Source organism: Lepidothrix coronata, unplaced genomic scaffold (genome assembly GCF_001604755.1).
Source record: "Lepidothrix coronata isolate B3197 unplaced genomic scaffold, Lepidothrix_coronata-1.0 Scaffold31, whole genome shotgun sequence".
Lineage (NCBI taxonomy): Eukaryota > Metazoa > Chordata > Aves > Passeriformes > Pipridae > Lepidothrix > Lepidothrix coronata.
In genome coordinates this window covers 5,773,907-5,801,366 of record NW_016690211.1, presented here as the reverse complement: position 1 = coordinate 5,801,366, position 27,460 = coordinate 5,773,907, and the positions used below count along the sequence as shown (strand labels likewise).

General features: G+C 36.8%; 1 protein-coding gene across 2 annotated transcripts in view; it reads left to right on the top strand.

Annotated features, from left to right (window-relative positions):
• The window catches only part of IL6ST (interleukin 6 signal transducer), a 31,567-nt gene extending 4,455 nt beyond the window's left edge, over positions 1 to 27,112 (top strand). For both annotated transcript variants that reach the window (XM_017811258.1, XM_017811259.1), the window contains exons 2-16: positions 2,490 to 2,570; positions 3,129 to 3,440; positions 4,923 to 5,055; positions 6,344 to 6,504; positions 6,841 to 6,992; positions 9,423 to 9,582; positions 14,093 to 14,175; positions 15,423 to 15,642; positions 17,311 to 17,487; positions 18,189 to 18,287; positions 18,837 to 18,983; positions 19,942 to 20,082; positions 21,119 to 21,215; positions 22,562 to 22,643; positions 23,442 to 27,112. In XM_017811258.1, the coding sequence (XP_017666747.1) occupies positions 2,504 to 2,570; positions 3,129 to 3,440; positions 4,923 to 5,055; positions 6,344 to 6,504; positions 6,841 to 6,992; positions 9,423 to 9,582; positions 14,093 to 14,175; positions 15,423 to 15,642; positions 17,311 to 17,487; positions 18,189 to 18,287; positions 18,837 to 18,983; positions 19,942 to 20,082; positions 21,119 to 21,215; positions 22,562 to 22,643; positions 23,442 to 24,167 (2,757 nt within the window). In that variant the 5' untranslated portion in view covers positions 2,490 to 2,503 and the 3' untranslated portion in view covers positions 24,168 to 27,112. The remainder of the gene's footprint in view (positions 1 to 2,489; positions 2,571 to 3,128; positions 3,441 to 4,922; positions 5,056 to 6,343; positions 6,505 to 6,840; positions 6,993 to 9,422; positions 9,583 to 14,092; positions 14,176 to 15,422; positions 15,643 to 17,310; positions 17,488 to 18,188; positions 18,288 to 18,836; positions 18,984 to 19,941; positions 20,083 to 21,118; positions 21,216 to 22,561; positions 22,644 to 23,441) is intronic.
• The last annotated feature ends 348 nt before the right edge of the window (positions 27,113 to 27,460 follow it).

Here is a 27,460-nt window from a genome sequence, read left to right as displayed (position 1 = left end):
AATATTGTTTAATCTGAGTAAATAATGACCGAAAGGAAAACCAGTAACTTTGTAATGATTTAATACTTAGTTTAGCTGACACTGCCATTATTCTAATGTGGTGTGCCAGATGACACCAAATGGGAGACAACTGTTGTATTGAACATCATTTTAAAAATTTTCCTTTTTACCTTTTTACATGTTTCATTCTTTCTCCTTCAGTGTGGAAGGTGCTTCTGCTGTTGTTGTGTGACTGTTGGCAATTAGCAGTGAAGTGGAGCTGCTGCTTCTTTCCACCTACCTTGTAGTTGCCCTCAGGATTCTGATGAATTTCAGATCTTCCCCAACTCAAATTGTCCTGCTTAAATAGTTTTAAATGAGTTTTCCTTAAAGTGACAGAGCCTCAGGTCTATCCATAATAGAGCTCAACAAACTTTAGGTAGCAAGCAGTATTCTGATAAGTGTTAGTGTAAGTCAAGATCCTAAAGTAGATTCCTATGTGCTGGTTTAGTGACTTAAACTCTTTGGAGTTGGGTTGAATTTACCATGCAAATTTATACAAATTTATGAAATTAATTGGGATTTTAAAATGCAGAAATGCGTGTGTGGGTAGAAACCTTATTTTTCAGATATTGGAGATATTACGTCCAAAATAAGCAAAAATCAATTGGTGTAGTTATTTTACTGTACACTTGTAATAAATATCCTAAGATGTATTGCATTTAAAGCTGTATAATGGTTCTGTATCCAGGCAGTGAGAGTACTTGAGTGGAACATAGGAAAAATTAATAGCTTTTTGATTCTCAATTCTGTAAATCTACAGTCTGATGATAAATATCTTGTTATTTAGTCAAAAAACAAACCAGCAAACTTCTAGTGACAAATATAAATGCTTGTTAATATGATTAATAATGTCAAGTCTTTCAATCAGCAATGCTTCTAGTATAAAGTTTCTCTGCAGGAAATATTGGTGGGCTTTGAGTAATGGACTTGCGAGAATAGATGCAAGTAAAGATACTGCTGGGTGATTCCAATGGGTTTTTAGTTCTTACTGAAAGACATCTAGGTTGGTAAACCCTACAAAGATGCTGCTATAAATGTTTGAGATTGACTTCCATTTCTTTGTTGTTCCTGTGAATAGTGATTTTCCTTACATTACACTGTTCATCCTGATTTGAAAAAAAAAAAGAAAGCTTGTGTTGTTGTTGTTGTATGAGGTTTTGGCTTGGTGTGGGTATATCCATGCTTAAATGTGTTGTCTAGTTTTACTGATCTGTGTGAAATGCCTTGTGTCTTTCTGTCACTGTTAAAGAGTAAATTACATGCAATCAAAGCAAAGGAGTGTTTACTATCATAAATGGCAGGTTTTTTTTCTTCTGATAATAGTAAATGTAGCTTATAAATTTTCCTGTCTAGAGAATACTGTGAAATACCTTTAAACATTTTAGTGGGTTGCCTTTTACAGAGTGATAAAGCTCAGAATACTAGTTTCCAAAGAAGCTGTCAGGTTAGTGAAAAAAAAAAAACTGCAGAAACCAGGTTGCTATAGGCAATCTCATCTCAAATCTTAGTAAACCTAGAAAGTCTATGTTTAGTTTCTAGCTGTATGAACAGTATGAAGACTGCTTCTAGAAATCAGCTAGTGTACTAAGTATCCTATTTAACTAAGCCAATCTACCTGTTCTTGTAGAGGTATGTAAGTACGGCTAAAAATAAAATAGCTCATACGCTTAGTAAGAATGGTCACTTGCTGTTAGTAGTTTAGGGCTGCTTTACAACTGCAAGTTGAGAAAACCAGAACAGACTTTGTGGCTTCAAAACAACTGGGGTGGAAGCTGCTGTGTGAATGCTTTAGTTCCCCTAAACTGTTTTATAGATTTGTCAAAACTGAGAATGAGTGAGCCCTGCTGAAATATAAAAATAAATAAGATGTTATAAAAAGCTAGCTTCCCAACTTCTGAGGAATTATGAACTCCCTTGTAAGGTTTTAAAGAAATAATTATTGCTTTTTCTATAGTAGACAACAGTTTTTGATATGGAACCTATTTTAAGTCACTCTTGTGAATGAGATACATGGTTTTGTGATGAGTTGTTCTGAACCTTGAAAGCTAGGTGAGTATGGTAACCATAACCAATTTCATAGGGATATATTTTAAAACCTGAACCCACAGTGTTATGCTCTGTATTCTAACTGAACCTCCTATGGAAGTACCAGTGAAGTTTGTTTTCATATACAACATGAAAACCTTAAGCTTATACGTTTCTTAAATTTGTACCTGATGAGGCTTTAAACTCCGTCAGTTGTCTTAAGTAGACATTTAGTTTTGTTTTAGCAGTGAGGGAAATGAAAACAATATGCCCATTCTTTCTCTAGAGTGAGAAGGCTTTCAGGAAAGTAAATATGCATAGGTGAGAAATGATCTTAAAGCAAATGCAAATCTGAATTTGACATTGATCTAAAGAGTAATAGTTTAAATTTAAATATATATATGTATATCTCTCTGTTACAGGAATTCCATGCAGCATGTTTTCTGGGTGGAACTGGGTGGCCTATGGACTCTATCTGCTGCTGAATATTTGTCCTCTTGAAGGTAAGAGTTCTGGTTTTCAAACACAAGAGACTTGTAGAACTTCTTAAATCAGATATTTGAAGAACATACTTTTTTTTGTCTAGATACTTGTGGGATGGGGACAGAAAGCAAGGTGTATTAGGACACCTGCTGTTCTTCTAATGCTAGTCCACCACAACAATGGTCCACACTTACCCTGATTTTTCTGTTTTAACTTTCTTAACAGGAAAAACCTTTTTATTGCAAGAGTAACCTCAAGAGTAATAACTTCTTCCTTCAAAACTTATAAACATTCAGCCCTAGACTCTCCTCTCTCTAAATGCCCTTGTTTATGAATAGAGCTTTTCTTGCTTGGTAAAATGCTTTTGCAAAGCCTAAGGAACACTGCACTGGTTTTGCCCCTTAGATCTGCTTGGTGGTTTACTAATGCATTTCAGTTTTATAACTATCAAGTACTACTTAACTTCCTGCTTAGACATGTGTAGTATTCTTAACATTACACTAGCAGTGTATCAGCAGTATTGATTATGGAATGCTCTGTAGTTTTTAAAAAAGGTGAAATTCTTTTTTTCTTTTTAGCTTCAGGTGGACTTGTGCAGTCATGTGGTCACATCATCCCGGAATCTCCTGTATTGGCCCTTGGTTCCAATTTCACAGCATTATGCATTCTGAATGAGAGTTGTCTTGACTTCGGCAATATCTATGCTAGTCAGATTATCTGGAAAATTAAAAATAGAGTGGTACCTAAAGAACAATATCGTGAAATAAACAGAACAGTTTCCAGTGTCACATTTAATGACACTTCTTCACTAGCTACTCCTCTGACATGCAACATTTTAGCAGATGGACAGATTGAACAGAACATTTATGGAATTACAGTTACAGTAGGCTGTGAGTACCATTTTTTTTCATGTTACTCTGGTCTTTTGAGAAACAGGGGAAAATGAAAACAATGGAAAGTGTGCATTTCTTGATATACTTATTTTCATTCCCTCAGTTCCTGGATAATTGTAGAAAAATAGTGTCAAATTACATGACAGCAAAGCTGGTAAATATGCACCGAATAAAGTTTTCTAAAAAGTGGAAAATACTCATGATTTTCAGTGTTTGAATAGGATGAAAATAGAACAACAGAAAAACCTTCAAGCAGGAAGATTTGAATTACAGAACTAAGATGTGGATTTAACAGAAATAGATCCTAGGAAATTTACTTTTCCTTACTTCTTCTTCTGTGTCAGTGTTGATTTTGAATTTTGAAATCAATGTTTTCTTCAGTAATGGATTGAGAAATACTTAGTCCATCTGTGTCACTATAGCTAACTGAACTGCCTTAAGGATGGAACATATTACTTGTATTACTTTACCTGTAAACATAAGGAAATACTTGTAACTCATTATAAACTTCCCTTGTTCTAGAATGATAATGCTTGTGTAGTTCTGAGCAAATGTTCCTTGAGACAAGACTGAGGTCTTCAGAAAGTGGCATGAAAAACTTAATATGCTACTTCTTAATTACTTGGTATTCTGCTTATGGAATAAGTGTTCAAATGTCCTAAATATCGTATGATATGGCTGATGAATTATGTTGTCTCCTGGTGTTGGCAAAAGGTACTGCAGTTATTGAATGGTCCACTGGCTTGAGTTCACAATTTAGACTAATGTGGTTCTAGCATGACTTACAAAGTACTTTCACGGAAAAGTAATGTTTCCTATTTTAACTTCTGAGGAGTAAATATTTCACTGGAAAAGATGTGACAGATAAAACATATGTAAAGGTGAGGACAGATAAATTATGATAAACTGAAGGACAGTACAGATGACATTCTACACTTGTAACTCACATTATGCATCTTGGCATGCATTTGTATTTAAAGCTGTTGTATTTTGATTTCAGTTAAACAACTAAATAATGAGGCTAACAACAGGTTTGAGAAGAATACAATATAAGTTTAAGAAGGAAAGCAAATAGTTTTGCTGCACTCTGAAGAAGTTTCTTACACAGTACAGTGCACTGATGAAGATCCCTAATCTTCTCGCATGCATTTGCAGCTAAAGCATCCTGTATGAAGTAGAATATATTTAGATGAGAATTGGTTGATATCAGATTTTCTGCTTCAGAATGAGAAATCTTTGTCATTCCTTGCTGGCAGGTGCTTGTTCCTTATACAGCCTACTGTTTTTCAGAGCAGCTGGTTAAGCTTCTTGACTTTTATTGCTGGATCATACCTTAGCACTCTTTTGCCACCTCCTTTAGAAATCAAATTGAGTAAATACTTCTGATGTTCACTGAAATTGCCCTAATGGAACACTTTGAATGATTCTTACTGGGTTGAAGTGTGTGTATAGATTAATTATTGCTAACTTTCTGTACAGTGCCCCCAGAGAAGCCCAAGAACTTAAGTTGCATTGTGCATCAGGTGTCAAAACTCACACATCCTATGACTTGTACCTGGAACCCTGGAAGGCATACATTCCTGGATACTCAGTTCAGATTAAGATACAGGTGGTAAGTAGCCCTCTATAGAATATCTGAATAGTTGTGAAGAATATTTGTAGGCTAAGCCAAACTTCCTTGAAATTCCTTGATGCTTTGGAAAAGTTCTTAACCTTTAAGTCCAGTTTTCTGAAGCATTGTTATCTGTCTGGTTTGAGGGGAAAGGGAAGAGTTAAAGAAGTTGTCATTGAAAATAATTCTAAGTCAGACATGAAATTTGTTGCTGCACTTATTTTAGAGTAACAACAATCTCATGGTTTTCCATTCTTCAAATACATGATAAGTGTAGCTTGACTATAATATGCCTAATAAAAGGTGGCTGTACCCAAATTATATCTTTTTCATTTTTCTGAGTTGACTGTTCTGTCCCATTCTAAACAAGTAGAAGAGGTCCCTGCCCATTGTAGGAGGATCAGACTAGGTAACCTTTACAGGTCCCTTCCACTCCAGACCATTCTATAATTCTAAGTAGAGAAACCAACATATAGTGACTGAATTTTGCAGATGTATTATCTACTCTGCTTTTCATAAGAATCGTGAACAAACACTATTCTGAATTGATCCTAACATGAAAGCTTCAGCAAAGTATTTCTACTGTGAAAGCAAATTAAGTATTTTTCAAACTCTTCAAATGGTCTCTTGTAGTTTAAAATGGAATGAGCGGAATTGTTCCTCTGCTCTGGAAACAAGAGTGACTGACTTTAGCTTTCCATCTACCCAGTTCTGCTAAAGTGTTGTGGTAACAGTTGTGGTAGAAAGTATGCACAGATAGAAAACCTTAATGCTTTGCAAGTATCCTGATGCCCTAGAATTATCTACTGTTAATGTAGCAGAGGTGGTGAACAGAAATTGTGTTGCACCTCTAACACTGTACTCTTGATGGGTATACAGGTAGTACTGACTACATTCCTTAATGCATAAATATGCTTCTATTTAGTAGCCATGTTGCTTTTGATTAGTTGTATCAGTTCTTGATCTTTATCTTTTTAAGCTAAATCAGGTTTTTATACAACTTTAATTAAAATACTGTGGCTTGTACTTTTGAAGGTATGTGACTGGAAGCCAAGAGATTTTATTCTGGTTTCAATTCTAATGCAATTATGCATTTGTGGCTGAACAAGCCATTCTCATATGTTTACTTTTTCTTCTCACCCCTCTGCTTACAGAGATGAGACATAGGGGTAGTAGAGGGGAAACATACAAAATAAACCGATTGATCGCTCTGATCTACTTTAAAATATTCTCTAAAGCAAACCAAACTTAATGCTTTGTACCTTGTTTTTCCTTCTCTTTTATTTAGGCCACGAGAGAATTTTCCCGACTGTGTACCAAAAGATGTAAACAATTCTTGTACAATTCCTGATGTTCAGTTCTTTGTTAACCTGGAGATCTGGGTAGAAGCAGCAAATGCTCTTGGGAAGGCTGAATCTGATCCCCTTGTTCTTGATCCCATTGATATTGGTAACTATATGCGTGTTAAAGCTTTAATAGTACATTGCTGCTTCTGTGAATATTGGTGAATTAGTATGTTAATGTTTCTTCACTATAAAAATTAACACTGAAAAAATGTTGTTGACTAGAATTTGAACTGTGCTGGGCAAAGGTAGGGGCAGAGAAATTTCATCACAATTCAGATAGCAAGTTCGTGTTGAGTAGTCTGCTTTGGAAAATAACGTGAAGTAGCAGGCATTTGAGCTTCTGAAAGGCTTTAATGGTAGTGTTGCAATAGAATGTACCAGCTCCTAAAATCATTGTAAAATACAGCTATGGAGCTGACTCTGACTTCTTCTCTTCTAGTTCAACCACTGCCTCCCCACAATGTAACAGTCAACTCAGGAATACTGCCAACTGTCCTGAAGCTTTCCTGGGAGAATAGTATTTCATCTGCTGTGATGAAGCTGAAATTCAATATTCGCTATAGGATCACTGGTGACACAAACTGGATGGAGGTAATACCATTTATCTCCCTTGCCACTCTTCTTGTGTTACCCAGCCATCTGTCAAACTGCAGAAGTTTCCTCACTGTTGCAGTTCAGAGCATTCACTTTTATTTCTTTACACCTTATATGCCTACCCATGGTAGTTTATCTAGCCTGTTCATGAGGGCTGTGAACTAGCAGTTTTTTGGCAGTTTTTTGGCACACTGTGGGCTTCTCTGCTGTCCTCCCTACCACAGTGCAGTATGTTTATTTTGAATTTTTTTCTGCATATGCAACATACAGAACATTCAGAAGTTTCTGCTTCCCATGCACTGCAAAAACAGTGATCTAAATGTCATTTAGAGCTTGGGTAAACACTCTACCATTCTGGAATGCTTTTTTGAACTTACTGTACCTGCATTAGAGCTGCAATAACCCCAAGCAGTGGTACAGCCTTCGGGCAGAGTGGTTAGAAAGCTGCTTGGCAGAAAAGGACCTGGGAGTGCTGGTCGACAGCAGCTGAACATGAGCCAGCAGTGTGCCCAGGTGGCCAAGAAGGCCAATGGCATCTTAGCTTGGGTCTGAAATAATATGGCCAGCAGGACCAGGACAGTGAGTGTCTCCATGTACTCAGCACTGGTGAGGCTGCACCTTGAATCTTGTGTTTAGTTCTCGGCCCCTCACTACAAGAAACACGTTGAGGTGCTGGGGAGTGTCCAGAGAAGGGCAGTGAAGCTGGTGAAGGGTACTCAGCCTGGAGAAAAGGAGGCTCAGGGGAGACCATATCACGCTCTACAACTACCAAAAAAGAGGTTGTAGCGAGGTCAGCGTCAGTCTCTTCTGCTGAGTAAGAAATGTTAGGACAAGAAGAAATGGCTTTGAGTTGTGCCAGGGCAGTTTAGATTGGATGTGAGGAAGAATTTCTTCATGGAAAGGGTTGTCAAGCATTGGCACAGGCTGCCCAGGGAAGTTGTAGAGTCACCATCCATGGAACTGTTTGGAAAGTGTCTAGATGTGGCATTTAGGGACACGGTTCAGTAGTGGACTTAGCAGTGATAGGTATATGGTTAGCCTCAATGATCTCTTCCATCCTAAATGATTATGTAATTCTGTAAATCTGGCTGCCCTGCATACGTTCCTTAAGTGTGTTGCAGTCAAGGAACAGGAAATGAGTAAGGAATATGCCTTGCCTTATTACCATCATCAAGATCTGTGGTGGGTTTTTTTCTTCTTTTTTAATAGCTTCTCAATTTTTCCTTACTTTAGGCCTTCTATCAGAGCAGCAGTATTCCAGAAATGCTCTTTTTTTTCGAAGATCTTGTTTCAGTGCAGAGGCCTGAAAATATTCTGAATTCCATGACTGTTTGGAAGGAAATCTGCTTCTGATTTTACCAAAATACTGTATTTGAAGCAGGTGGCATAACTCAGCTGCCCTTGTGACTAATGTGAATTTAGATGCAGAGACTATTTATTAAGATCACCTGTACTGATATTTTAAAGAGCACTGACCTGCATAATGTAGTCTGCAGCTCCAGGATCTGTGGATATTTTGTCTTTATAGGACAATAGGGCAAGTTCTTTTAACTTGTCTTGCCCTTTTAACATGTGCACAAGACCATTGAAATAGTAACTTTTAAATTAGCTGAACTTGCTTAGCTGTGGTAAATTTTGACTATTTTGGTAATTCTTTGCTCTCAAGATTCACCTCTTAAGTGTCCTGCATTTATGTTTTATCTGCAGTTATTCCTCTTGCAGGATTCCTCACTATAAAAACGTTGCAAATGGAGTAACATGTGACAGAGTCAGTGTATGTGTATGTACCTACTTGTGTCTATTTACATCACACCTGTTTTCGTACATAGCCAGTAAGATTATTTTTCTGGCATTCAGTTGCTCACCTAAGATAAACAAAAGAGCCTATGAAAATAAACTAATTTATTAGCAAAAGTATAAACTACTTCAGAATTATTTTCACTGTCAGTTAAAAATATGCACTGTTCTGTGTCAGTGGAAGCAATGATCCTAGCCTCTTTAGCTTTATAGAAGGTTTCTAGCAATCAATAATTTTGCAATCAATTATTAAGCAGATAACCTAGCGAAGTTCTGCAATGTGAGACAGGGTACTACAGATCAGTAAGTAGCAGAATTAAAATTATATGAGAAGGAAGGAGAGAGAGAGATATAAGCTAAAATAACAGAATATGAGAGATTGTCCTGAGGTAGGTGCTTAACTATTCTAGTGCATGTATGTTGTTATACCTGGTAAAGACACACAACTCTGAATCTTTGTCAAACAATGGTGGAGAATTGAAGCTTTTGGAAATAAGAGGGGAGGAAAACTGTTGTTTGTTATAGGCATGTATGCAGTGGGGAGCCCTACTGGATGACAGTTGTAGTAGCACACAACTCAGCTTTACAGTATTTTGATCAGTGCCTTTAAAATCTTTCTTCCATGTATAGATTCCTTCTGAAGATACAGCTTCCCCAAGAACTTCATTCAGTGTTCAAGGGCTCCAGCCCTTCACAGAGTATGTCTTTTCCATTCGTTGCATGAAGGAAGATGGAGTGGGCTACTGGAGTGACTGGAGTGAAGAAAAGACTGGAATCACTACTGAAGATAGTAAGTAATATATGAAAGTAGGTCACTGACTTTCAAAGTGTGTGAGTGTTCAGCATTTTGGCAATAGCCAGCTGAAGTTGTGTATCCTCACTTGAGTTTCTTGATTAGACATGCAACAAAGCTCTCCTGAGTTACTTTCAGCACTGACTGACTTGACCTGTGCATTCCAAGGAGCATAAGAATAGTTTCCCATTAAGCCAATCTAGCGGTGTTTCCTGAAAACAGCTGGAATGGGAGGTAGGGAAGAAGCTTTCTTCACAGAAAACTTCTGTGTCTTCTAGAGGAGATGTAGGCTTTATGCTTGTTTTTTTTATTCTGAAGATTATCCTCTGTAACAGAAGTTATTCTGCCTATTAGGAAGTGTTTTATTGGTAAACCTACTGCCTTAGTTTGTGAACAACATGATGTTTAGGACACCAGTAGATAAAGTTGTAGTTGAACAAGCATCAACAATTATGAAACAGAAGATTTTACTCACATAGGATGCATAGACTTCTTCACAAACTTAGTAAAACAATGATACAAAATAATGTGCATATAGTAAGTGTAGCCTCTTGTGCACCAAAGCATCTGAATAAAACATTCTGATTTACTTTTAACTTTTCCTAAGGTTTTCTGCATCTGTAACACTTTCTTGCTTATTAGTCACCTACAGCTGTCTCTGCGCTGTCTTGTACTCACTGTTTACATTATACACATAGTAATCAAGAGTCCTGCTGCTCATCACTGATATGGTTGTCACTGTGAGAGGCATAAGAAAGGGAATGCCATCTATAAAAGTCATCTCAGTTTAAGCAAGATTGAGTTTATGTGGAAGATAGTTTTATTTTGTTTATAATTAATCACAAAATTCAGTGTTTCTTTAGTGTTCCTTCTTGATGATGTACCATTGGAGTTGTTGTTTTATAGATCTGACTTGTAATATCCCGTTCCTTTCAGTAGGGGTGAACACTGCTTGCTATGGTCATAATTTAATGAGGAAAGGTTCTTACCAACTTCATACTTAAGCTGTTTGGGGGCAGTATTTGAATCATGTTTAGTCTTGCACAAAACGACTTTGCAAGCAGGATACATACAATTTCAAAGTGTAAACTTTAAAGATACACAAAAGGTAGCAAACCACTAGGTTTAAAGTTCACAGCCCTGTTTAAAAAAAAAAAAGGTGCTTAAGAGTATCAGTCAAGCCTGAACTTTCAGTGCTTTGTGGAACAAATCCTCAGCATTGTAAAACTGTTGCCATACAGTAAATCTGTTCATGCGACAACCAGCTCACCAACTTGCCTGGCCTTTCAACTACTTGCAGTGCTTCAGTCAGCTGTTATGACATTGTCTGTTTACATTGAACTGCATTTTCTGCAGGTGTGCTACCTCAGCCTGGTCATATTCGTATTCCTTCAGGACAGTCGCACAGAGACTGCACTCACTGTCTTCTAAGATGTGTGTCCACTGCATTCCACAGCACATTTTTTAACTTCATTGATTGCTCTGAGTTGCTCATGAATGTACCATGTTGGAATGTACCATGGCATTAAAGTAACTACAGCTTGCTGTGTTATGAATTCAATAGACTTCTCAATTCATGGAAATCACTGCAGTATGTCCCCACTAGAGTGGCTCTCCCTCAAGCTTGTGCTTGAGTACAGAGATTGTACCTTCCGTCACTGAGTTGTGCTAAAACCATTAGTTGAGTATATTTTTGTTACTGATGTTGTTTAGCTGTTTTGTTTTGCATCATTTAATGATTTAGCAATGTGTCAAGCAACTGGAAACTCGTATGAAGTATAAAGTTGCACAACAATAATTGAGCAGTAAAATCACATTAAAATCACACCCCTGCATTTGTTACTGTGTGAAAAATCCTCTTATCAAATAGTAATTTCTTACATTTTTCCATTAACAGAACAAAATTACGTGCAGCATATATTGAAACACAACCTAGACTTATGCATTTGGCCTTTTAATTTGCTTTCAGTATAAAACCCCCACACTTTCATCAAGAACTTAGCTTTCTGTGGTCTGTTTTCGTTTTGTCATTCATCTTAGTAACCTGCATAGTCTGAACTGGAACTAATTCAACATCTTTAATAGATGTTTGAAATGTTTTTGAACCTGTATTGGTGTCAGAACACCCTACATTGTCTGGTTTGTTGCTAAAGGTAAAATTAATTAATTTCAGTGTGCAGTAAGCTGTTCAATACCTGTGTCATTAGTTGTGATACATTGTAAATGAAAATACAGTGGTAGAAAATACAGTGGTAGAAAAGCATTTTAACTAATTGTCATAACTAGCCTTCCTAATGACAATAGGATAGTCACACTTTTCCTACATTGCTTACTAATCAGATAACACTTTGTGCTATTATAGGAATAAGTTGACAGTAGGATAATTTCCTATTCTGAGTTCACTTATGGACAACTTAAGAGGTGTGGTCACCTCTTGCAAATGCCTAGATACCCTCGAAAATTTATAGGATAGTGGGATAACTTTAATTGGAAAGGAGGTTATGAAGTCCATAGTTTCATGATTCTTTTTCTACCCAGTGTCAAGCTTAGACAAGGGACTCCAGGTTGCAATTTTGGCAAAACTAAACCAAAACTTTGTTAATGTATTTTTATTTTTGAATTGCAAAGACTAAACGAGAAACAAGCAGACACTGGACACTTAAGTTACATATATGGTTGTTATTGCCCTTAGTCAAATTAGAAAATTGACTTCTGAATACTGTGCTTTGTCTATGACTGTTAGACCCACATCCCAGAAGGTTCCACATCTTGCTTGCCCTCTGCATTCAGAGATTTGGTGTTTGTCTCAGTAGCAAGCTACCAAGATACAGGCATGTTTACCCTACTGTTTTGAGGAAGGTACATTTCTCTATTTTTCATATGGTTTTATCCAAGTGTTATGTTTCCAAGCGTTAAATATTGTAACTAATAAAGTGAAGTTTCAATAGAATCTTTAAATGGAAATGCACAAATGCAGAATTACAGTGTTAGAGTAATGCAAGGATTCTGACAATTTTGAAATCTTTTGGCAGTTATTTTACTACATAATCCTTATGAGGAAACAGCTGCTTTTTATCTCCAAATAGTGACTCTAACCAAAGGTCTTCATATCCAGCAGAATAGATTTGTTGCATAGCTATGTAAGTTACAATAACATGCATTGTGATTTCTTGGGATTCTAGAATTAGTAAATTGCCCTCAAAGGGATTTTATTTTAAAAGTTTGTTTGGTTTCCTCATGAATCATCAGTGGTAGCAGCATTGGGAATCACTTGCTGATTTCTGACTTTAAAGGGAATTAAATAATGTGGGGATTTTATCTTGTTTTTCTAGGAACTTGGTTATTAGTATCAGTTAGAAACTCATTCTAGAGTTGTGAGGAATGAAAGTACTTCAGCTTGGTCCGGTTTCCATTTCTCTTCTACTTTGATAGCCTGCAAAATTGGCTTTGTTTCTGGCCTATGCTGATCTTACCCCACATGGAGCCAGTGCACAGACTTTCTGTTTGTGTACTTCATAGTCAGTAGGGATCTATTCCTGCTTTCCATTGCTGCAAATACTTTGTGATAGCAGTTTAGTTTCTAGTCAACCTGACTGATTTTTTTTTTAATGGGCTTTAGCCTTTCCTGCTTGCACCTTCCCAGTCTTTTTTTCTGTAATATCCTGTGTATTCCATAATGCCTTCCAAGGCATGGTGTCTTCTAAGCAGTCTGTTTGCTCCAGAGTTTCAGAGCATGTCTTTAAACAAAGCTAAACCACTATAGGTTCCATTGTTAAAACAGATCAGAAATCCTTCCTTGTTTATCCTGACTGAGTTTACAATAATGAGCTCTAATTGAGTGAATTTGTCATCTTAGATTGGCACAATAAGAAAAATATTTTGGTAACTTTTGTTTAAACAAAGTGGAATTTTTGTGCATAATGGCATTGCTTCAATTGCAAAATTTACTTTCTCTGGGGGAGATATAGTAAAATATTATTTCAGTATTCTAGTAGCTGCCTTTCAACTCCTAATGATAGTATGGCTTCATTTTCTGTATTTCTGCGTCAGGCTGAGCAATGAGGATTTCAGGACTGCCTGCCTGTTTAGACTGCATTGCTATTCTGCTGTAGTGACTGGCTTTGCAAAAATACTGCTAATATTGATTAACTTATTTTAGCTTTAGAACAACAGTGTTATAGTAGCAAATGAACATGGTCCATATTAGGCAAGATGTACAGTTGCTTTGTTTTCATGTGAACCAAATGCAGATACTCAAGTGAGGTTAAGAGCTCCCTTTGCCTCAGTTCCTGATTCTCCTTCCCTCATAACGTAAATCATAAGAAACAGGGTGCACACTGTATACTTAACACTGAGGGGTTTTTGAGATAAAACAGACAAAACCTCATAATGATTAATATACAAAATATAAAAATCATATCTATTTAAAGCATATGATAATCAAAGTATAAATTTAAACAGATTATATAAAAATATTTCTACTATTAAGCATTGTTTCTTTCATCAGAACCATCTAAAGGACCACCCATATGGAGGATCATTGATGCATCTCACTCACCGGCTTCCTGGACTGTGCATCTGATGTGGAAGGTAAAGCAACGTGATAAACTGCAGAAATTGAGCATTCTTTTAAAAACATGAGCTTTTAAGTAGAGAAATGTGCCCCAACAACCTTGAGTAGGGTGGTGGGATAGTACAGGTTTTATTGATATGAGAAGTTACTTTAGTGTTCTTATTATAATAATGAGTTATGAGAAGTTAAAAGTAGAGATGTAAAGGCCATCAGTTAACTGGCACACAACTGTGATCCAGAATACACTTTCGGATTCCTGACTTGTCCTTAAGGAGTCTGTGAATTTGGAACTTCCACTTGAACAAAGCAAACCTTCGTGTTATGCCTTCTGCTGTAACCTAAAGCTTTGGTAGCGCTCTCTGGACTGTGAAACCCCAGCTGCAAAATCCAGTAAGCCTAGAAATCCTGCACAGGTCAGGCTTATTAAATACAGCACTCTATGTTTGCATGCAGTAGGCTGCTGCATCCAACTGGATGATTGGTCCAGCTGAGACAGGGAATGTAATTATGGTCAGTCCCCATCCCCTGCTTTCTTTTGGTCCGTAAACTGTGTCCCAGCTGTCTTTTTATTATTAATTCTTCCCTATTGCTAGGTGGATTGTGTGAAGTTACATGTAAATCAATATGGCATCATTTTCTGACACCACTTGTGACAATGCTGATAGGCACATGATCCTGGAGAAGGCCAGGAATTGGACTTCAATGATCCATGAGGGTCCCTTCCATCTCAGGATATTCTGTGATTCTGCTTCTGACATTATTTAGCTTAGAATGGAAAAATTGCTACTTCTTTACAGTTTCAACAATTTTCTCTTAGTTTTTGTGGAAACTGATAGTGTTACACAGAAACATAGTGTTTTTCTGTGTTGTTACATGACACAAACAAGTATTTTTCCCCTGCATAATGAAACTACCTGGGGTGTTTTGCTTCAGGTTCAACACAGCTTAAGATGTGAGACTTCTTTTATGTCATTGTGTTGTAAAGTCACATAAAACAGAGGTTTTATCAACATATGTTATGCAATCTTTACAGAATTTTATTAAGTCACTAGGTGAGATTGTGATCCAGGAAAAATAGTATTTAAATGAAAAATAGTTTTAGAATTTACTGTTTTACAGAAATGAACAAGGGTTATTTATGCTTGTCTTAAATACACAGGTATTTGATCTATGTAACTTTTTTTGTTTTCAGAGTTTTAAATTGCGCCTCAAAGACAGTAAGGGATATGTCACGTTAGTTTAATCAAAGATGTGTTTCTGACAGGCAGTGAAGCCTCCTGAAGCCAATGGAGTAATCTTGCAGTATGAACTGACTGTCAGAGATAAATCATCTCTCTCCAGTCCACTGAAGAAATTCAATGTTACCAGCACCAACCTTACGTTACAACTGCCAAATGGAACTTATGAAGTGACTGTGATTGCCCGTAACAAAGTTGGGGCATCTCCTCCATCAGTTTTACTTATCCCAGCAAGTAATTCGAAAGGTTAGTGTCCTGGTAATGTCTATGTTAAATAAATCTGCATGGATTTTGTTACAAAAAATCTTTAGTGTTGTAAAATTATACCTCTTACATGGACACATAATTAAAACATTACTGAATGTATCTAGAGTCTCATGTGTTTATAACTGTTCTACCATTTATATATCAGGGAACATGTGGATTTATGTACTCACAGGGTCATTTAAAGCTGTGTCTGTGTTTTACTGGGATTTGATCCTTAGAACTGCTGTGCCCTATATTCCCCTGTTGTTTTTTTCTTAGCACAGCAGGCATTTTTGTGTCCTTACTAATAAAAAAAAAAAATCAAAGTGTTGCAGAAGCGAGCATTCTTTACTTCATGTATATATAGTTTTACCATTGCTCTTCTTTTAACTTCCTGATCTTCTTCCCACCTCTTTCTTTGCTTTTCCCAGTCTTACTCTCCCACATTTTCAGTATCTTGCCTGGTTGCTTTGTCATATGCTTCCACTGTTTCCTTACTGTTCATGTTCCTTTTCATGTTCTTTTTATTATGCAGTAATAATAACTACAGGCTGGTTTCTCCTTACTTCCAGCCTTCTCTTTGACAGCCCAAACATTACCAAGAGGGGAAGCAAAAAAAAGTTTTACGGGTAGATGCTGCTTTTAGAGTAAACACAAGGGAGAATCACTGGTTCTAAAACCATTAGATAATTAGTTAAGGGTATGATTCAAATAAAGTAGCATTGCAGACAGAAGTAAGCACTTAGTAAGGCGTAAGCATATAGTGTATATATAAGGTATACAAGTATATAACATATATACTCTATACTTTATATATATTTATACTATATGTAAGATATTCCAGGATGAAGGACCACCGCCTCCCTAAGATCCTGCTTTATGGTGAACTTGCCACTGGCTGCCGCAACAGAGGAACCCCGAAGAAAAGATACAAGGACTCCCTGAAACAACACCTCAGCCTTGGCCATATTGATCAACATAACTGGTCTACTCTGGCCTCCAATCGGGAGGCCTGGAGACACACCATCTATAACGCAGCTGTCTCCTTCGAGAACACACGCAGGATCACCCTTGGAGAAAAGGCAACGCAGAAAGAACCGTGTATTGCAGAATACACCATCTAAGGAGTCTTTCTGCTGTGCCTTTTGCAATCGGATATGTCTGTCACGTATTGGCCTCATAAGCCACCAGCGTACCTGTAGCAAATGTGGATAGAGCCTTCCCAAATCTTCGTTCGCGAAGCCCAGCCATGATAATAATAATGATGTAAGATATAAATCTTAGTAAGGTACTTAAGTGTAACTGGTTTATACCCTTTAAATCCCCATTTTAAATTTGATTTCTATCTGAAATAGACCTTTTCTTTTGGAAGCAAGAAACATAGCATCTGTGTACATGCAATGGGGCAACTTACTGTGTTGGAGAACAGAGAAGCGGAGTCTAATTTCCGATATTCATATAGCCTAGTACTGCTTACTTTGGATCTCTGATACAAAGATTCAGGTGTAAACCTCCAAATTTCAGAAAATGGTTTTTACAAAGGTTCTGTCAGTTTGCCGCCATTGCAATAACCCAAAAGTATCAACATGTGACAGAATATCTCTTATTATGAATATCTAGTGGAAGAACTGTCTGTATTGATCACTTTTCTGTTTTCTTTCATTACAGCTCCTGTGAAGAATCTTAGAACATTGCCTAAATATGACAAGTTGTGGGTAGGGTGGACTGCTCCTAACAGTTATGTTCTTAAATACGTGATTGAATGGTGTATGGTGTCCAGCCGCTCAGACTGCATCATAGAATGGCAGATTGCACAAGGAGATGTTCAAGGAATAGACTTAAAAGGTATTCAGCTCATAAGTGTACAGAAGTTTTACAGTGGGATGCTGTAAAAACGTAGTGAGTATTCTCAAGGTGAAGAACATCCTCATGCTGATTAGAGTTTTGTGGTAGAACAGGAAACTGAGTTAGTGCTGAGAGGGTTTCTTTTAGTTTATCGTAGGTATATTTTTGTCGAACATATAATTGTATCTGATCTTGCATTTGGAAATTTATATCATGTAACAGCAAGGGGTTTTATCTGCATTTTGGTTTTAGTCTTCTCATTCTTGGAAACCATTAAAATAGTGAACAGGCTTAGTTCCTTCAAAATCAAACTCTCTGATCCTTCTTCAGTTCAAATATTGAAACTTGATCAATTTTACTGTTCTTTTCAGATTATGATCAGTAACTCAAATCAATAATTTTGGGAGCTAGTGCTGTAGACAAATGAAGGCTTTTTATTTCAAATAAATTAGAAAAAAAACCCCTGACTTCTTTGAAATCTGTTTATTAAATTTAACATTTGAATGTGAATTCAGTTCCTTTAGTTAATATTTTGGAGCAATATGTCAATGAGCTCTAGAAAATACTCAGCTACTTTAGATAGAAGTGCATCTAATTAAACAGACAAAACTCAGAAGTCTGTTGAATCTGAAGTAAATGAGAAGGATGGTGGGCAATTTGACTGTCTGAATAAACAACACTTTTTAAATTCCTTTCATTAGGTATAAAGCCGTTCAAGTGTTACTTGATAACTGTGTACCCTCTATATGCTGATGGTCAGGGAAGTGGACAGTCTGTGAAGGCTTATCTGAAGCAAGATCGTAAGTACAAAATCATCATCTTGGAGCACATAAACTGACCTTGTTGACAAAAAAATGAGACCTTTGCTTGAATGTGGACTACGTAGTGAAAAACAGTCTAATACTTCTGACATAATTGATCTAGTCTCTTCTGTTCGTATCCATTCTGCTTATTTACAGTATTTAGGAGTTAAACAGATGTCTGTGGCTGACACTTTCTGTTTTTCCAACATTTATCAGATAATTTGACATGAGTTTATTTTATTGGTATAGTGATATTTATATGCTGATTTATTTTAAATTTCACGTATAAAACCAAGACTAATTAACTTCAGTTGAAGATTTCATGTGATGTGGTGATTATTCTTTTTCATATCTGTTTTCCTGAAGGTTTCTTTTTTAAAATATCTTTGTAGTTTTTATATTGTTGGAAAACAGTGCTTTCCAAAAGAGTTAGTCCAACTATTCAATTGAAGTTTTTATGCAGTAGCAATTCAGTGCTCGTTGATACACTTGCTTCTGTGGATGCAAGGCTGCCGAACAGGAACTAATCTTCATCTGCCGTTACAGGTCCTTCAAAAGGACCTACTGTTCAGACAAAAAAAGTAGGAAAAGCTGAAGCTGTTTTGACATGGAGCCATCTCCCAGTGGATGAACGAAATGGATTTATCAGAAATTACACCATACTTTACAAAACTATTGATGGAAATGAAACAGGTACCAAAAAACAGAAGTGGTTTGTGGCATTGAAGTGTTTCATATGTCTCTTTCCTAACATTTGTTTCTGGAAAAAAAAGATAAAGAATCAAGTGTGGTTGACAGTCTCTTCTGATAACATAAAGCTGATGTCTGGGTCATAGTTCTCCATCTAGAACAGAAATGTCCCTAGCAGAGAATTCAGAACATTCAGTCTGTGTGTAGCAGGGTACTGTGTTTAGTTTCTGAAAGCTGATTTGTGGATATTGTGCTCTCATATTTCTGTCTAAATAGAGAATGAGATGGTGGTATATCAAGATGATGATAGACCATTCCAAGATATAAAAGGAATTGACTGCATTTAACTATGATAAAACCTTAAAAAAGGGGGATGGAGAGGAGTTTAATTGTCCTTCTGGAGCTATAGATCACTATAGTACTGATATAAATCATTTTGTTATAAGTACATCTTAGTTTTCAGTAATGTATATAACCTGCAGGCATGAGACAGGGAGCTAGCACTATCAAAATTTCCTTCCTAGGTTTGTTTAAATTAGAAGGGCCAAGTACTTATGCATACCCTATGTCTTATTATATTTAACTATGGGGGTTTTTTCTAGTCAGTAACCAGCTATTTCTAATTAGCTATGTATTTGGCCTACTAGACACCTTTAAGCCTCAACTTTACTACTAGTTTAGTTTATAGGTGCATTCTGGGGAAAATATCTCAGGGGAAATGAAACTAAATATAAAATAACATCAAAAAAGACTAATTTAAAACATTTGAACAGAAACAAATGAATCTCAGCATCTCTTGTACAGGTTTGTAGTCTTTCTGTGTGTTGTGTTTTCTGTACAACCACACCTTCTGCTAAAACTGTCTTGTACATCTGAAATCTTGAATGTCTTAATGCTGCTGTTTTTTTGGAGATCTAATAAATGTTACAGAAAACTAGTATAAATTTCTCCCTCTCTTCAGTTGTGACAGTGGATCCTTCCAAAACAGAGTATACCCTTTCCTCTCTAACCAGTGACACACTGTATACTGTGCGGATGATGGCATCCACAGATAATGGAAGCAGGAGTGGTCCTGATTTCACATTTACTACACAAAAATTTGGTAAGGAAGGGTGGCAAGTCTCCTGAATAGCTCTTCTTATGTTGTCAAGCATGCTGATTTCGATGTGTTTTGTGTATACTTTAGGTTATAGTATTGTTTTACCCAGACTTTTCATGAGTCATTAGGATTTACTCAGTGTTCTTGTCTCCTCTGGTGTCCAGTGGCACCTACCCTGGTCGGAGTCTTTGTTTTAATCTGAAGATAGGTTGGCCTTTATTACCCTGATTCGGGTGTCCTAAGAAGCTGCAGACAGGTGTGCTTGGATGTTGATCTGCTGATCTAGGTTCTAGTCAGCATATGCCATTCTTACAGCCCTTCCTCAGGTTCTGCATTCTCCTTCATATTACTATTAAAGTTTGCTACAGTTCTCTACAGAGACTCATTTTGAATACTTACATTTGAATAGTTAAATTTATTGTATGTTCAGCTTTAGAGTGCTTCTTATTTGTAATGGTCAGAGCAACATTATTAACTGAATTTAGTTGTGGAAGATACTTCTTTAGATTTAGCAGGGGTATTATTTTCTGTATAGTGTTGCTCTTCCCTAAGCATTCTCTAAGGTTTACTTAAGAATATGTATGACATTGGAAGGAATACATAATAGTAGTGCAGACTTAAGTGTTTGCAGGCAGAGGTTATTTTCATGTACAGAATAAACTGATGGATGAGTAGTTACTTTGCTTACATTACTTATTTGACCACGGCTATGTAATGGAAGCCAACAGGCCACTGAAACCCCTGGATGGCAGACAAATTGACATAGACATTACTGTCATACCTGCCCAAACCACAAAATTATTTGCTCTGTCAGTATTACAACTTCTAGATCAACCCATGTTTTTTGTTGATGCAAGGCATTATATTTTTAGGCCAGAGCTCTTCATGTTTTCACTAATAAATAAGCTCTTTTCCTTCTGAATGTGAAGCTTGAGAATTGAGTGTTGAAGGTGTGTTCAATTTCAGGTTTTCCCTGATCCTCTGCTGAGTTCCTTAAATGTCAAAGTGGGCTATAACTGCTTCTCTTCATCTTCTTCAGGGAAAGGAGAAATAGAAGCCATAGTTGTACCTGTGTGTCTAGCATTCCTGCTGATTGTGCTCCTTGCAGTTCTGTTTTGCTTCAACAAACGTGACTTGTAAGTATAAATGAAGTCTTTCTCTTATACTTCCTATATTTCTGAACATAACAGAAATGTTAATTCAATACCAGACAAGTAAGTATTCTGCAGGTAGTTCAGAAAAAAAAATGTAAACCACGCATATACTGATTGGCATTAAAAACTTCTGTGTTTTCCTTGAGAAATCAGGGCCTCTTCTGATACTGATTTCTTACTGTTAACTGCACACATACAGAATGTTCTGTGACTCAATCCTGTAAGTAAATTCCTGCTTTTCTTGCTAGAGTTGGTTAGGATTAGGTTTGTTAGGTTTTGGTCGGGGTATACTGTCTGTGTTTTCTCAGTCATCATATGAGTGGAATGATGGTCCCTAGTTTGTGAAGCACAGGAGGTCTATTTGTTAGCTCTATTTGGGCTATTTAATTACAGTGTTAACAAATATTAAGCTTTACAGGCAAAAAAAAGTTAGGCAGACATCTCGATCTACCTTGCATAACCTCAGTCAAATTCTGTGTCTGTTTACTGTCTTCTGGGAAACAACCTGCCTGTTCCCTCACCCCACAGCTCTTGTCTGTGGCTTTAACCCGAATGGCATTGCTGCAGTGTTTCCCTTGGCAAGGAATAGCACCTCTCTGATGTCACCAGTCAACTTCCTTTCTTTCTAATTGAAGACAGCATTTTATGTCCTTTTCTTTCTAACATCCCTGCTGCTCCTAAAATCAGTCTTATTGGACATTAGTTGAAAAGCACATCTTGCAATGTTCTTCATAGTTGTCCTAGAGAGGATCTGTTGTTGGAGCCTGTTTATAAAGAGCAGGATAGGTGCATCAGATTCAAAGTTGGTTTTTCTGGGGGGGATGTATAAACAGAAACTTCTGTTGTTAAATGACAGTACTTTCTTAAACTTTAAAGTTACAAAGCAAGTTTTTCTTCAGTATTTTCACTTTACTTTTAACTGTGAAGTTATCTTAGAATTTGACCAGTGATATTCATAGTTATCTTAATGAAGCAAGAATGTATTTTTATACTGATGTGCATCATAGACTCTACCTAAGTAATTTTTCTGTAGATTCTGGAGCGCTATAAATTTGAAAATCCCTTGCTGACTGTTACCATTTGTTGTTTTGCCTTATGCTGGATGGCTGCATCTGTGTGGAGGAATTAAATGCAGTGTTATGTTTTGCTGAGTAGTATGACTTCATACAAGGAAGTAAAGTATCATAGGAAGCATTCCTATTTGGAAATAAATATTCTTGCAAAATTGCTGTGTAAAGGAGTGGTGTCCTGGATTATGCTGTACTTGCTATGAACATGGGAATTTGGGGAGTGCATCTTGTAACTTTTCTGGTTTTAATCCTTTGCAGAATTAAAAAGCATATCTGGCCTATAGTACCTGATCCATCCAAGAGTAACATTGCTCAGTGGTCTCCTCAAGTTCCAGCTAAGGTAGTACTCACCTTTCTGCATTATGTATATTCCTAGTTCGCAAGGTTTCAGGTAAACTAACCAATGGGAGTTTTCTGTCTTCTAGCACACATGGATTTCAAGGAAAAACCTGGATCTTAAGTTTCATTGACATTGTGATACAATATGGTTAGAAGACTTTATTGCATCAGTAGATTCAGCATTAGAAATACATTCTGAATTAGATTCAGTTTACTAGTTGGAAGGGCCAAGTCCTGATTTACTTAATCAGGATTAACTAAACAATACATGATTCCCATTCTTAAAACCCTAGAGTGACTTGTTTGCACAGTTCACTCATGAATGAGAGTGAAAACTCCAAAGAGTTTCTCATGGATGAGAAGACAGCAGCAAAATTTATGCCCTGTGAATGAGATAGCAAATTCCATTCAACAAATTTTGGCTAATTTCTGTGAAGAAGTGCTGTGATGTTGAATACGTTATTTGAAGTAATGTATGGTTCTCAATATAGAACGTTCCTGTGCTGTATAGCAAATGGTTCTATGCTTACAGCTCTTCAGGATAATTAAATGAGAGCAAAGCTTACCTGCACATCCACTATGATTTTAAAGTAGCAGCATAATTAAGACTTTGCATTGGGAACAAGACTATGTCCTTTTATCATTTAACAGATACTTTGGAGATATTGCCAGATTTAGTAAAGATAAAACTTATATGAAGAGATTGAAAGCCATTAGAAAATAAAAATTCAGATATTTAATGAGGCTGTTGATTTTTTAACATGACCTTCCTCTTAGGCAACATACATCTTTCTTTCAGCATAACTTTAGTTCCAAAGATCAGATGTACCCAGAAGGCAGCTTTACAGATGTAAGCGTCGTAGAAATAGAAGCTGATGACAAGAAGTCTTTTTCAGAACAAGATTTAAAACCCTTTGACTTACTTAAAAAAGAAAAAAGTACTTCAGAAGGGCACAGCAGTGGCATTGGAGGATCCTCCTGTATGTCTTCTCCTAGGCAAAGCGTCTCTGACAGCGATGATGGTGAAACGGCACAAAACACTTCAAGCACTGTACAGTATTCAACTGTAGTTCTTAATGGCTACAGAGATCAAACTCCTGTACAAGTCTTTTCAAGGTCTGAGTCAACTCAGCCACTGCTTGATTCAGAAGAGAGGTCAGAGGATCACGCTGGAGGAGATGACAGTCCAGCACAGAGGCAGCAGTATTTCAGACAAAATGGTGGTCAGGATGAAACCAACAGAGACAGACCATGCTTTGACAGAACAAAGCAAATTACTCATGCTAATGAGGGGGATCTTGTTGGATTTGTACAACTGCAGATCTCAGGTCAGAGTTCACAGCCATTGGGCCTTGGGATGGAAAAAAATACCCAGGAAGCTGCTCTATCAAATGTTTTTCAGGCAAGTACTGAAGGACAAACTGTGAGACCTGAAACAGTGGAAGAAAATCCCCTGTCAATTGATGAAATGCCAAAAAGTTACCTTCCACAGACTGTGAGACAAGGGGGCTATATGCCTCAATGAGAGAAGAGACTGGCTCTGTTTAGGCCTTCATTAGTGCCTGTTCACATTTTCCCCTGTGTTTCTGATAAATTAAGCTAGGTATTTTTATCTGAATGCAGATAGAAATATTGAAATTAAGATTAATTTGACAAAGTACAATAAGGACTCTGTTTTTGTGGAAAATTTGCAGTCCAGACCTACTGGAGACTTACTTTTATGCACTACATAAAATCTTATTTCTAGATAGCTGAACAAGCCTTTGTGCTATATTGGGGGTTTTGTGTCTTTTCATATCAGAATTTCACATGAATGAAAAGGGCAAGTTTTAATTAATCACATCAGCCAATAGAAGTACTTCACCTCCTAGAAGAAGTACTTTGATTTATGACAGTGTACAAGCCTAAAAAGCCAACTCTAGTTGTGCAGAGCGCCTTTGTGCACCAGTAAGACCTAAGCTTAGTATTCTGACATGGAATACTTGTGTCATATACTTTTCAATAACTTGTTTGACTTACTGAATTTTGACTTGGCCCAGTGCCTTAATTTTCAGCTTACCAGACATTCAAATCATGTTCATCCCTGTTTAAAAATTGTAAAAATTAAATATAACTTGTGGTGTGCAAAGAGGAAAACAACAAGATTGCTTGAATCTGAATGCTACTACTATTAACTGATATTTTATCTACATTTAGATGTGTATACAAATTAACTATATAATAATTTGGCCTAAAAAATGTGCCTTGCAACTTGATGCATGGCAATTCAGTCTCATGTTCAGAAATTTAAAAATCAGGTGACAACACCGATTAACAGTTACTTAAATCATTATGTATCCCAATCACTGTCTGATTCTACAATATCTCTTTCATCATGTCTTTGTTTAATAAATGCACCTTTGCTGTATACAGCTTGAGAGGCAAGTAACAAGCTTCTACCATTTTTCTAATACCTCAGGAGAAAGGGAATATGACCTTTTTCCTGATTGACTACAACTGTTAGTGTGCTGTAGCTTCACTGCTAATACTGCAGGACCTTCTTGAAACTGAAGGCAGCCAAAGCATTAAAATCATTGACTCTTTTGAAACTAAAACCAAAACCTGAATTTGAGCTTTGGTAGAATGTATCTATTAGCAATCACGAGCCACAAATAACACTTAGGTGGTTGTTAAATTCCTTACTTTTTTCTTAATGTCTCACTTTTTTCCTGCTCATATGGTTTTCAATATTTGAAAAAGCTGCATTTCTTGGAAACTGTCTCCACCAGTATAAAGAAAAATTAAATTACGTGACAATAAACCCCTTTTCCAGTGATAATCAGAAATTGTATGGCACTCCTAAAGATTTTTTTGAATTATTTTTAAGCCTAACTTAGACTAGTCAGCTTTCTAATCTGACACTAATAAAACTGTATTCCAAAACACTAAATGCTGTGTTGTGAGAATAAAACAAATGTTTTATTTCTCCTTCAGCAAAAGAACCATATATTTAAGACCACCTGAAACCTTTTGTGCTGTGACCTCTGGTACTGCTGTTCTGCAGAGCACTTGCTAAAGGCCCTGGAAAGGCATGTGTCAGTATCATTTCATCTTCTCTTGTTCTTGTCTTACAGCTTGCATGGAAGGGTGGGTGTACATATAAATGTCCATATGTCTTTTGCTTCTGTTACAAAGAAATTCAGTGCAAGAGTAAATTCATAAGATTATCTCTTTAAGACTGGTATATTTAAAACACATAAAGAATACAGAACCTTTAACGTTTCAGTATTCCACAGTTCCTTTCTCCTGACAGTATTTTTCTGTATCTGGGCACTTTTTTTTTTAAACTAGAAGGCTATGTTGCAGCTTACTGTAATTACACCTTTCATCAGAATAGTCCCCTTCCTTTTCACCCCACTGCACCTCAGCACCTTCAAACTCCCTCACAAAGGGCAAAGGTATAATGAAAACTCTGCTGTCATGAGGCAGCAGAGACCATCCTCCATTTTTTAAGAGGTTTAAGGAGCATTTCTTTGTCAGAACATATTCCTCTTGGAAAGAAATAGCAGTTACTTTAGTGGGGGATGGGTTGTCTTTTCTATGCAAACTTTACAGTGACTGTAGAAACCACAGGTAAAAGGGAAAGTCTCCGTTGAGCAGTGTGTGTGCTTATTAGAACTGCCCAGGAGCCACAGCCATTTAATCCATCTTCTCATTTCTGAAATATTGTAGGCCACAACCTGGCTGTGTAGCCTAAACATTGCTTCAAAGGTCTGAATGTTTTCAAAAACATGCTCATGATTTTTTTAATTGTTTTTGTGATCCAAGGATGCTAGATTTTGATAGCATTTGTTATTTGAGGGAGAATGTCAGTTATTCCTTAAGTTGCTAGTTGCCTTTCTGTTAAAGGGGAAGGCATTTTATCCTCAGTTGCTGTTAATTGTGGACCATTGCTAATGTTAGAGCATCAAGAGATTCTCATTTTTAAAAGTCTATGCTAACAAGAGTTCTGGCCTGTCAGTTCTGGTATTTTTCTTTGATGTTTATGGGCCAGTGGTAATGAACTAAGAATTGTGCAGGAGTGGATCCTAGAGAGAGTTCTGGCTGGCAGTTATATGTTCTAACTTGAGCTTGTGCATTTATCTAGGGCTAAAATACTAAAGACTAAGCAGGAGATCCTGGTAAGTGAACAGCTTTGAGAAGCCACAATACATATAAATAACAGGTTTACAGCTAGTTCATAAACCTATGTGCCAAATATATCACGCAGTGTTCAGGGTTTAATTTGATTTTGTACTTCAGACTGTAAAAATCTAATTGTATCAAAGAATTGGATACAGATTTTTAAGAGTATCTGTAGCATAACTATAGCAATCAACTGAAATTTTCTGAAACTTGGGCCTAACATAGTAATTAAAAAGTTTTCTCCTCCTCTGACTAATGGCTGCGGTGTACTTTACACAATAAAGGCATTATTAAAGTAAAATCACACTTCAGTGTAGACACTTTTATCTATCTTGACTTCCTGGACTGGAATTTTTCAGGTAGGGGTGGAAGAATAGTTGTAAAGACTCTTAATTTGGTGGCAGGAAAGGGATGCTAGTAGAAATATAAAGTATTTTCCTGTATTAGCATATTTGAAAAATCTCGTTACATGCAGGCTGGCTAAGGCTCCCCTGTTTACAGGGGAGTAAGCAGTTCTGTTGTGGTGGTTCTTTTAGACCAGAAGGTGATTGGTGTTGTTTCTGGACCGTGTTGGTCCACTTTCAGGGCAGTTGGTCTAGAAATATCCACTCCCACAGTAGTGAAAGTCTCGGGACTGTTTCATACACCCTAGAG